The sequence below is a fragment of the Oreochromis aureus genome, linkage group 20 (genome assembly GCF_013358895.1).
Source record: "Oreochromis aureus strain Israel breed Guangdong linkage group 20, ZZ_aureus, whole genome shotgun sequence".
Taxonomy (NCBI): domain Eukaryota; kingdom Metazoa; phylum Chordata; class Actinopteri; order Cichliformes; family Cichlidae; genus Oreochromis; species Oreochromis aureus.
In genome coordinates, this window is record NC_052961.1 from 18,286,827 (window position 1) to 18,298,237 (window position 11,411).

The following is an 11,411-nucleotide window of genomic DNA, read 5'->3' on the forward strand; positions in this document are numbered from 1 at the left end:
ACCTGTTCTTCAGCAGCTCCATTAAAATTGTACTGATTTCAAGATTCTTTACCTCTCTGAACTTTTGCACATCAGCAAACCGAATCACACTCTCAGGTCTTCTTCTTCCCTCCTTCTTGCTGTCCATTCCTCGCCATTTGACTACCATGGGGTCTAGAGGCCTCAGTCACTCTGCTCACCACCTTTGGAATTCCATCCCACCAGACACACTTCTTTAAAAGTGGCATATTCACTCTAATGGTCTTCCACCTCTAATATGAATCCTCTGATCTCAACAATTTTGCATATTGTAGATTTTTTTTTTATTAACTTGATGGGTATTTGTCAGTTTATTATTATAGTTTTAACTCTTCTGTGTGAGGTGACCTTGAGTGTTTTCACAGGCACCTGAAATAAAATGCGATATTATTCACTGAACATTTTCATGACCGCTGCTTAACTTTTTACATTTAACAAAAAGTAGATTGACATTTGAAAAAGGTTCATTTTATTTAGAGTTTTCTGCAGGGCTTTTATTTATGTATTTTCACTTACAAAAATCCACAAACTCTGTAATTTCATCCAAGGGAACAAGTCTTTTGCATATATTTGTATGTCCCAACTCAAAAAAAATGTTGCACAATATCATAACAAGCATGAGTCGTGATTGTATTACATTAAGAGCTCTGCATCATTCTAAGCACGTCACTCGCTCATGCCTGAGAACTAGGGCACAGAGACTCTTAAGGCTATGGTCTGTCTGAGCTGTCTTAGTGAGACACTTGAAAAGCATCTCTACGGTTTTTAGGGGGAGGACCGTGTCTTCAAGCCCTGTCAGACTGAGCATGGGCTCTCTCCTCCTCCTCAGTTCATTTGAGGGTAAGCTCATTGAGTATGAGAAGTTTGCAGATGTCAGAGCACAATACTGCTGTCTATTCGTTTCTATGGACACTGGAGGTAAAGTTGCTCTGATTGGCTGCTTGGCTCAGCCAGTCTATTTCCTGACGGTGGCGGTGCTGTTGCTGCGCTGGTAGAACAGTACATAGGCTTGATTGGTCTGAAGCTGGTTCTCTGTGAGTGGAGTCACACTGTAGATGGGCAGATGAAGGGAACAGTTTCAGGTTTATGCAAACATATCTTAATACAGAATAAGCAGGCTTTCTCAAATATATAGACCACCTTTGATGTACAGTTGTCAAAATATGTATATATTGTATGTAAAACTAAATTATATCTCACCTGGAATCATTGTAAAAGCACCAGCCATTTTCATCTAAGCAGCAGGCTGTGTAATGTCCCATGTTTACTGTCCCAGCATGGTTACATATTGCATATAAATCATACAGAACTGAGCCTGTGGGGACAAACATAGATCCAGAATTATATAGTAACACAATGAGTTACTTAATCCAGGGTTCAGAACTGTATTGTGTCAGAATTCCAGATGTGCAGTTTTTGGAATAATCTCTGTTGCAAGCGATTAAATTAGGATATGATTGCGTATATCCCAATATTCCTTTATTTTCTATTACAATGCATGGTTATTGTTTGAGTCAGTGAATCATCATGTTAACCTCCCTATGCTTAAAACACAAGATTTATAGTTCACAGCTAAAAACTTTTTCTGCAGCTGATTTATGCCTTTTCCTCTAACTCTCTTCTTCCACTCACCAGCCATTTGTCAAAATAAAATCATGTAAAACAAGCTCTTAAAACGGTTTTGTAGTGCGCTCTACCCACTTGTGTCAAAAAGTTAAAAGCCCCATTTTTCTTCCACATTTTATTGCTTCAACCTTTAACTGAACTCCTTTTGTTGAAAATACAGCATAGAGGAACACATTGGGTTGAGTCAAGTATGAATGGATCAGAAAGGCTCGGTTCTCTTACCGCAGTCGACAGGTCCGTATGGTCCAAGGTCCAGATTGGTGAGTGGGAAGGACACATATACCGTGCTTTTACTGATGGACCACCTTGACGTCGTGAAACGGTTCAGATCTTATCGAGACTGTTAAGTATTGTTAGCGTCATACATTTGTGCAGATAAAAATCACACGCCTAAAAGCATCACAAGTGGTAGAGTTGTTGCCAAGGATACGGATCACTATAACCTGGGGAAACCTCTGGATGGACAGCCGCTTGGTGCACTCTGTACGTCTGTTACACCTCTCGCACATCTGAAAAATGTATAAACACACATATACACACCTCAACACAACATACCTTACACATATACATAGGGTCTGGCGTATATATCAAGTACAAATAAGCATATGCTTATTGATGCAATGTTGTTTAGTGTGCCACTAATAACTAAGATGCACTTAATTTGGACGTTCTTATGACAGAAAGAAATGAGAGAATTCTCATCATCTGCTTCAATGTTTATGAAATTAAATAATTATTTTTGTTTCTTTTATCTGCTTCTGTTCTGTGCCAGATTTTATGATTGCATTTCTTTGAAATTTTTTCATATTGATGAGATCACTGTATTAGTCGTTTGGAGTCTAGCAGTTTACCCAACTCCCCGGTTTGATCCCGGGAGGGGACACAAATCCCTTTGGGGTTGTGACAGGAAGTGTAAAAAAAAAAATAAAATCTGCCACATCTGGAGCAACCTGCTGTTATTACCCCCCCATGTAAATAAGAGAGCAGCTGAAAGTAGCTTTACTGTTCAAGCCATTTGACTTCTTTCACCTATGGCACACATCTATATGTTATGATCTTTATATGGAATAAAGACAAAAAGCATTTAATGATATGTGTAGGTTATAGATGGATCAAAACTGTTTTAAATCATCTCCTTGCTTACATTGTCTGTGTCGATATGTTTTAATCACACAATTGCTGATCTAGACAGTTGCTGAGATTTGACAATCATCACTTTAACTTACTGGCGAATTCTCCTTGTCCAGTTTCTCCTCCTGAGAGAAGAGGTCCAGACACTCCCTGAGCGTGACCTCCCCAGTAGAACTCCTCTTGGGGATAGGCAGCGACAAATCGCAGAACACATCAAACGTGTTGGAGTAGTGAGAGCAGACTGAGCAATGCAGTGAGCTCCGCAGCTGGCCTGAGAACAGATCTGTAGAGAGAGGGGACAAGAACTATCAGCGGTCTGCTTTAATGGAGATAAAAATAATGGATGAATTTGACTGGATTGGCTGTCCTCACCAACAATTATGCTGTCATCTCTTTCCAAGTGCTTCTTCCACATGACAGCCGCCTCCTCAGATATTCTAAGGGAGGATAAGAAAAATGATCAGAATGTGTTCACGTGCAGGTAATTACTGTTTTAAGGACAGATTTATTCATTTTTAATATACATACCGAAACCTAGCAAATTTTTGTTCAGGCTCCTTTCCGGTTCGTCTAATGTATGGTCTGCGATTTATTTCGGTATGCAGCTTGTCGAGTAGGAACCTGAGGAACTCCTGAGCATCCTGTTGACTGTGTTGAACGCAGAAAAAAATTCACTTTTTCAAGCAACTAGTTCTTCACAAGAATCAAAAATCTGTACAAGTGGAACAAGATAATCAACAGGAGGAGTTTAACAGTTGTGCTTACACATAAGTGGACACTGTATTGCACTGTGTGTAGTCTTTTGCTAAAAAAGTTCTACTGCCTGCACAAAAGTTTTACTGAAAGATGCCGTTAACCTTGAGGAAAGGCGAAACAGAACCCCCCCCCCAAAAAAATCCATATCCTCACCTGTAACCGCTGAAGTAAGGCACTGCTTCTGTGAATACATTGTAAAACTGTCTAGGATTTACAACTGTGTCTCCTTCATTTACACCCCAAAGGCCCGACAGCACCTTAGAGAAAGCTGGCATGGGAAGAAAACCAGAAACAAGAAGAAAGCATGAAAATCTAACACAGGAGGAGAGACACAGTCAAGAGAGAAGAGAAAGGAGAGGAAATGCACCTTCCATGAGTTTAGCTTCCTCTTTGGAGAACTTCTCATGCTTGTAAGATTTGAGCAGGCAGTAGTCCCGTAGGCCACATGTGTGAGACAAACACTGGACAACTGCATTTAGGAAACACTGGGTTCGAAACAAAAGAAAAAAAAAGGGAAAGTGAGCATATGATGCCAAATAAAGGCAGAGGGCCTTTAAGAGCTTCATCAGTCATCTTTACTTACGGTGTTTCCTATGTTTCTAAGGCCAGTCCTGCCACTTCCCAAGGCGAGCTGCTCCTTCTGAAGTTTAAAAAACAAAAACAAAAGGAAGTCAATCACCACAGATCTGTTGAATCTGCAAGTACCATATATAGCACTGTTAATTTATTTCAAAACACACAGTGTGCGTCCTACTATGTGACCTCTGGATGTTCGGGTACTCCATGTGACTATCTGCCTTGACCCTGCCATGTCAGTGTGTGTTTAACTTTGGCAGGACAGATTTAGCTTTCTTATCTCATTAGCATAGCAGAAGAGACTAAAAGGAGGTCAGCCTCGAGAGTTCATCCTATTAGAGACCAACGAGTGCTGACAGGTGTTTAAACATGTGTGTTGATGTGTACTCTCCCTTAACACCTTCACACCTTTCGTTGTGTTTCCTTATATTTTTCTCATGTGTGCCCTGTAAAAAGAGCTTTTAAAACTTGAAAGTTTGAAGATAAATTAAAGCTATATTTTTCCTGTGTTGCGTTGTCCACACCTCATTGTCAGCCACCAGAAGCAGGCCCATCAGCGATGTGTAGAGGACAGACTGGGAGATGTCGGTCGTCTCTCTCTGGAGGCCGTTCTGAGACACCAGGGTCCGACACAGAGCTTCACAAGAGCCCTCCTCATTGACACTGCTGGCTCCAGGCATCCTTTTATACCAGTAAACGACTAAAGTCGCTAACAAAATGGGTCCTGAGACAGAAACGTGGTCTTCCCAAAGAAATCCTAGCCAGGTGGTTTGCGCCTGAGATGGGGTAAGTTGTCCTTCCTAATTTATTTGACATTCAGACTCAGAGGTGAGCAGGACGCGGTGGTCTTACACAGGCCTAATCTGTCTCACAAGACATGTAATCCACCTCTTTGGTGAATGAAGTATGATGGAGAACTTTTTCCTTTTCAGAAAAATGACATTTACAGCTGAAGGGAAGAAAAAAAGAACAAGTACTCTGTGAATGACTGTCTCTGAAGGTAAATCCTTCTCTTAAATAGATTAAGTTGATCCATTACACAACTGTCTCGTTACTACGGCACGCAAGAGAGCACAGAAAGTTTGATTCCACACATGAACATGTCACGTTTAAAAAATACAAATTTTAAAAGCATTTTTGGAAATATCACTCAAACTGGATTCAGCCAGACCACTCAACAGAACACATTAAAAACACTTGGTTATGTAATCAATAAAACACCCGTCACACACACGAGGCATCTCCTGAGATCTAAGCAATGCCAAATGTTACTGATTTTTGGAGGTAACTAGTAAACACTTTATTTGCAAAGACAGTAAATTTGCAAATAATGCTGGTCAAATGTAGCAGGACTAACAAATACACAGAGCGATCCGGACTCACCTGATCACTTGGTCACTCTATCTGTGGACAAACTGTCCCAACCAAACTGTTCCCATCATCTGCTGAGCTGTTAAAAATGCATAAGGGGACGTCTACTGTTTCACCGTGTGCCTGTTGGCTAGAGCTGAAAGTCTACCTCTCTCCCCTGTCCTGTCACCAGTGTCAATGAGAGAAGGAGGGAGACGGCGAGTGCGAGAGGGAGGGATGGAGGATAATCATCTCTAATCTTTTCTCTGTAGATCTTGTTGGCTATACTTAGACTTGTCTTTGTGTACTTTCCCACGAGTGCCTCAACAATCTTTTAAGTGTCAGTTTATTAATTATACAATCTCAAAAACAAATTTTTTTCTTTGGTAAATTCACATTCTCACTTTATACAGCCATCACTGCAATCGCAGACAGGAAAAAATAATAAAAAAAAAAAAAGAACATTAATATCGTTGAAAATATCTAAACACATTCATCATTCACAGACAGTCAATGTACACGTGTAGAGGCTTCAAAGGCCACCTGCTGATCAGTCTGACAGTCAGCGACTGGTATGGTCTGCCATTTCTGTGTCCGAGCTGAGACTGAGCTCGGCTATGTGATACAGGGCGGGATCGTGGTGAGGAGAGAACTGTGACTGGCTGGTGTGGGCTGTCCTATCTCGCGACTGGACGATCGCTTGGCGCAGACAGGTGATCCACTGCTGCTTGCTGAAGGAGTCGTTGGCCTGCAGGCTGTAAGAGTGAGCTTTGGCGCGCCCTCTGCTGCTCACGCGGAAACAATTCTTCACTAGAAGATGGAAAGAAGAGAAGGGAGAAGGAAGGTGAGTTTAAACTTCTACTAAGTTTCACTTCAGCTAAAACAGAGCACATGGGATGGCTTACTATCAGTCTTTGTGTGTCACAGAATTCATTAGAAAATACGAAACAAATAAAGTATGCAGATCATGCGATCATGTTACCTTTATCATTTCCCCCTGTGAAGGCTCCTCTGAAGGTGCCCCCTCCAGCAGCCTCACCGTCTGGGATCTCCTCCAGATTTATCAAGGCATTGGGCAGAGGCTGCCGGTACACATTAAACACGTGACCACCGTCCTTCTCGTCCCCTGGTCTAGTCAGCACCAACACCAGCTCAAATAGGAACACATGCAGCCGCTGACAGGGGACATTGACACACACACAAAGTGATCAAGATAAATGTGCAAACAGTTGACACAGTTTCTAAGGCAGAGAAGCAAACTTTCTAGCACTCATATGAAAAATCTGAGTAGCCAACACCTTCTGCCCTTCTTAAATGACTTTAGCCTCTTCATTTTAATTATAAAGGTGTGAAGACCAATAAACAACATTTTAGAAGAGATCTACCTGGCCCTTATTGTTCTTGAGTTCTCCATGGCAGTAGAGGAAGCGGGACTGCTGGATCTCTGGCACTCTCTGGCCCTCTTCGAGGTAGGAAAGGCCTCGCCTGTAGAACTGACACTCTGCTTCCCCCGTCTTTTTATTCACCTCTGCCACGATGCTCTGGATCAACTCCAACTGAACAGAACCAAGAGTTTTAATATGTCATCACCACAGGGTCCTTTTCCTCCTGTTGCATTTTTGTAGGACTAAAAGAGTATGACTATGAATATTTAGAACATATTTAAATGAGCGGTTAAGTGGTTTGGTGTGATAATTTGTTTAGTCAACAGTATCCTCTTTCAAACACCATCAAAGGAAACTTTAAAGAGACTGCAGGCATCTTAAATGCAGAACTAACTGCTGAACACAGTCATGTTTTTATTTGGTCACTCCTTGCGTGAGCTTTCGCAAAATGTAAATGTAAAACTGATGAGCCAAATTAGTGAATATATTGGTAAAAATTAATAATTGGCCTTGTTGCCATTTGGAGGCACTGTTGTGCAATGCAGACCAGGTTTTTAAAAGGAAATACTGTATTTTAACATACTTGAAGACTGATAGATAGAAATGTGTGAATATGCAACCTAATAATTTGGATTACCGTGTTACAATTTACAACATCTGATGCAACAAAAAAGAGGATTCTTTGCTAGACTGTAAAAATAATACTAATCAGTCTTAAAATGATAGGCTTTATATTTAAAAGCAACACCTTACAAGCATCTTGATAACGTGCCAGTGTGGATATCAGTATTTTGCAGCTGCTGCAGACCTGGCACTGAGTAAACTGTGAATTCTTTAACAGGCTTGGAGTATCATTCAGCAGATGTAAATGATTGTGTAGGAGCCCAACTCACAGCATCCGGCAACGTGTCTTCATCTGGGTGGTCTGGCGGAGTGCACTTCTGTATCTCTTTCAACAGCAGAGGGTACTTGACCAAACGGCTCCGAGGGAGATCCAGGAAGTTCCACAGGTCCAGTTTCCTGCTGAACGAGGACTCCTGACACAGACGCAGAAAGTGCTCCACTCTTTTCTCGTGCTTTTTCTGGTCCAGTAAAGCTTTGGCTCCCACCTGGTTACAGCAATATGTAACATACGCCTCCAGGCAAGGAAACTGGAAAGAGAAACAAACACGGGTAGAGTGCCAAGCAGTGAGATAAGAAGGTTAAGTCAGGGGGAAAAAGAAAGATGAAAACATGCATAAAGACAGAACTTAGATTAAGTTAAGATTAAGAAGGGAAAATCAGAGAGAAACTGAAGGTTGACTTTTCTTCTCTCAATTCTTTGTTTCCATCGAGATACTCACCCAGTTCATTAAAGTTGGCCCCACCTCTCCAACTGTTTTCTCTGATCCTCTCAGTCGCTCAAGACGAGTCAGCAGATCTGATATGAATTAAAAGAAAACAGGATACTCCAAATTTTGCTGACCTTATGTCACTATTACTACAGCTCAAAAACAAGTACAGACTGCATAAAAATACGACACTTCTAAAAAAAAAATAATAAAAAAAAATACAACTTCCCATTTTATGAAGTTTCTTTTCAGGGCTGAGCAGTGTATAAGTTTTTATTTATTTATTTATTTTTTAAAGAGCCTTTAATTCAAATTATACCTAGATAACATTTAATAAATGGTGTAAGCTGTAAAACAACTTTACCTGCTCCTGTTTACTTGTAACTATTTCAGATTGTGATGTAATTACACTGAACTGCAACAACCTATGCTTTATCAAGACTTCACCTCATAGCTTGAAATTCATATTCAGGAAATGAGGTGGTGTGTTGATGCACAAGTGGAGCTCGAGATAGCAGCAGAAGTTGCAAAAAAAAAAAGTTACCTTGATGGAGGGGGATGAGTGAGTCCAGAGTACCAAAGATCTGTCCAAGCTCACTCTCTGTCATTATGTCTAACTTCAACATGGGCTCATAGTACACCTGGGAATAGACACAGACCCCGGGCATTTAGCATATAAAAGCGTGCATTTGAGTAGATTAAATATTTTGTTCAGGTTGAGCCTTTCAGTGAGCAGCTACCTTCTTAACCAAACTGAGGTCCTCTATGAGTTGTCTCTCTCCTTGGGTTAGCTCGTATATGACCTGCAGGGCATTTAAAATAGTTAACGAATGCGCACATTATTACCAATGTGATAAAGATATCAGCTTACACACGCACACTGTGTGTTGAGTTGCATAAGAAGTCAGTTAAATAGACAACACGAGCTCTCACAGCTGATTGTTCAATAAAGGAAGTTGAGCCTTCAGTGCCAGCTCACATCCTCTTTCATAATACCCATGAAGAACAGCTTCACAGAAATGAAGAGTAGGTACAAGTTACTCCGCCTACACTGCAACCACAGCCACACAACTTGACCCATATACAGGCCCCCCCCAAACATATTCTGCTATAGTAACAAAGTATTTTAATAACAAGATTTTTGTTTAGCACACCTCTTGCCGTTTGATTTCCTTTGCAGTCAGATCATGACTTTCCACAGTGTCACTCCAACACTGGCTGTTGCGACGACGTGGAAACGAGGAGGCCTTTGTCCGTGAACGCAGGGGGGCTGTGGGCAAAGGTCGAGCTTCTGTACGAAAACTAATAGACCGCTGTGAACAGAGAGGAGCAGCTGACTGTTATACAAGAAAAACCCAAAACTCATTCACTGGTCACTTTGTATGACTGGACTGCGAGTGCGTTTGTGCATTGTTACCGAAATAGACTGGCCAATGCGCTTCAGAGCAGGGGTCTTCACAGGGTTTAAGACACCTGTTAGGCTATTGGACTTTGCCACAGGTTTAACTCTCTTATTACTGGGCTCCTGAAGTGAATTAAAAAAACAAACAAACTTAAAACGTTATTAAGATCTGCGCAAAATAGTCCACAAGCTGTGGTTCATTCATTCAAACCTAACTGTGCACGAGAAGATTTTAAAACAACTGAACACACATCTGGCATCTGCAACACAAGAACACCTCACCTCTGATTCCTTCAGGTCGGATGTCATTTCACACTCATCCTCTCCCTCCTCGTCCTGAAACATGTTAAAAAGTTAAAAATCAACTCGAGGTACACGAGAGTTCAGGAAAGTGGAAAGACAAAGATGGTGAGAGGCGAGATGTTGCATGGTGCAGATCTCTCATTTCCTGTGTGTCTTTCAAAGAGGAAGAAGGTTGAAAGTGTGCCTCTATAGTAAAATTGCAAGATGTCTGCCTATTTCTTTTTGCCACACTAACCACACCAGCTGTATATTAATTGCAAGCAACACCTTAATAGCGTCAATAAAAAGCCTCCTTGGATTATATGCATGATGTAATGTACAGCTGGCAAAAAAAAAGAATATCTGAAAGGTGAAAATAAACCTACATAAGCTGGAATTTAAGAAAATGAGGCATAAACTCGATTTATAGACTCGCAAAAACTTCCATGGTTGCAAAGCCGAACACAACGTTCACATCTCCCGTCAGTTCTGCACTCAGCATTGTGGTCACAAAGGTAAGGTTGACTAACTTCCGTTCGTTACAGAGAAACAGAAATGAACATGAAGCAGCAGCATTGATGCGTCTCAGAGAGATTACTCACCTCTGAGATTCTGATCACAGGTTCAGGGGCCGGGTCTTGTTTTCTCTTCTTCTAAAGACAGCAGTGTGTGAAAGTGAGTTTCTTGGATTTTTTTTTTAGGACAATAGTTTTTTTTAATTTTTTGAAACGTTAGTTTTTAATGCAGGAAAAAGAAGGTGAAAGAACCAAAGCCGATGTGGCAGCTTACCCCTGCATGATCACAGAGGACTGAGTGTCCCTCTCCTGGCACACCAGACCTGAAAAGAAGAAAAACTCTTACTGGGCACAAATTAAACATTAATACAGGGAATGTATTCTATTGTATTGTATGACACATTCAAAATAACACTTTTATTAAGTAGGCAGTGTACATTCAAATTACTTGTTTATGCGCCATGCTCTAGCAAAGTACATTAAAATGAGTTTTTGTTCCACAATGTCGTACAAATATGTAACATGAATGAGTTTTGTAATTATGCTGGTGACAAACACAGAAAATTTAAACTTAGAACATGAAGTATGATTTATCAACGGGGATATTTTTCAGCACCAATTTGTAACATATAGCACCCCAAGGTGGAAGGATAATAAATGCAAAAGGTATCATACCAGGAAGTCCTTTTTTCACCAGTCTCCTCCACTTCCATCGTTTCTCTCTCTTCAGTGCATTTTTACCGAATCATGACACATTCTCAAAATCACAAAGGGTCAAATAATCCAAATTTACACCCGTCCTTTCTTCGTTTTGGTCCTTTACAGCGAGTTGTTTGCAGGAAGCGTGTTGAGAGTTCAGTGTACTCCTTCCTCCTCACTTTCTTCCTCATCTCACAGTCGACCACATCCTTTAGAGTTGCACACATTCATGTATCCGCTCTTCTCAGGGAGGAGCGTTCAAAGCTTTACACGAAACTTATCAAACGTGTATTTAAACTAACAGCACTTCGCATACTAAAGTACCTGACTACATACTAAT

General features: G+C 40.9%; 2 protein-coding genes across 3 annotated transcripts; both read right to left on the reverse strand.

The window, feature by feature from the left end:
• Positions 1 to 476: 476 nt before the first annotated feature.
• usp21 (ubiquitin specific peptidase 21) lies at positions 477 to 5,594 on the reverse strand. The gene is made up of 11 exons (XM_031753239.2): positions 4,632 to 5,594; positions 4,115 to 4,171; positions 3,899 to 4,016; positions 3,685 to 3,799; positions 3,304 to 3,423; positions 3,148 to 3,212; positions 2,871 to 3,058; positions 2,075 to 2,153; positions 1,867 to 1,974; positions 1,219 to 1,333; positions 477 to 1,067 (listed from the first exon to the last, which is right to left on the reverse strand). The coding sequence occupies exons 1-11, from the start codon at positions 4,785 to 4,787 to the stop codon at positions 974 to 976; spliced, it is 1,215 nt and encodes a 404-aa protein (XP_031609099.1). The 5' UTR covers positions 4,788 to 5,594; the 3' UTR covers positions 477 to 973.
• A 192-nt stretch (positions 5,595 to 5,786) lies between these two features.
• On the reverse strand, positions 5,787 to 11,275 carry arhgef3l (Rho guanine nucleotide exchange factor (GEF) 3, like). Of its 2 annotated transcripts, none has more exons than XM_031753236.2 (13): positions 11,048 to 11,275; positions 10,647 to 10,695; positions 10,460 to 10,507; positions 9,858 to 9,911; positions 9,591 to 9,698; positions 9,328 to 9,486; positions 8,914 to 8,976; positions 8,718 to 8,814; positions 8,186 to 8,262; positions 7,736 to 7,993; positions 6,843 to 7,013; positions 6,440 to 6,632; positions 5,787 to 6,267 (listed from the first exon to the last, which is right to left on the reverse strand). In XM_031753236.2, exons 1-13 carry the CDS (start codon positions 11,083 to 11,085, stop codon positions 6,020 to 6,022), a joined length of 1,563 nt encoding a protein of 520 aa, XP_031609096.1. In that variant the 5' UTR covers positions 11,086 to 11,275; the 3' UTR covers positions 5,787 to 6,019. The 2 variants fall into 2 exon arrangements, with proteins under 2 accessions (XP_031609096.1, XP_031609095.1); XM_031753235.2 differs by having other exon boundaries at positions 10,460 to 10,510; positions 11,048 to 11,274.
• Positions 11,276 to 11,411: the final 136 nt, after the last annotated feature.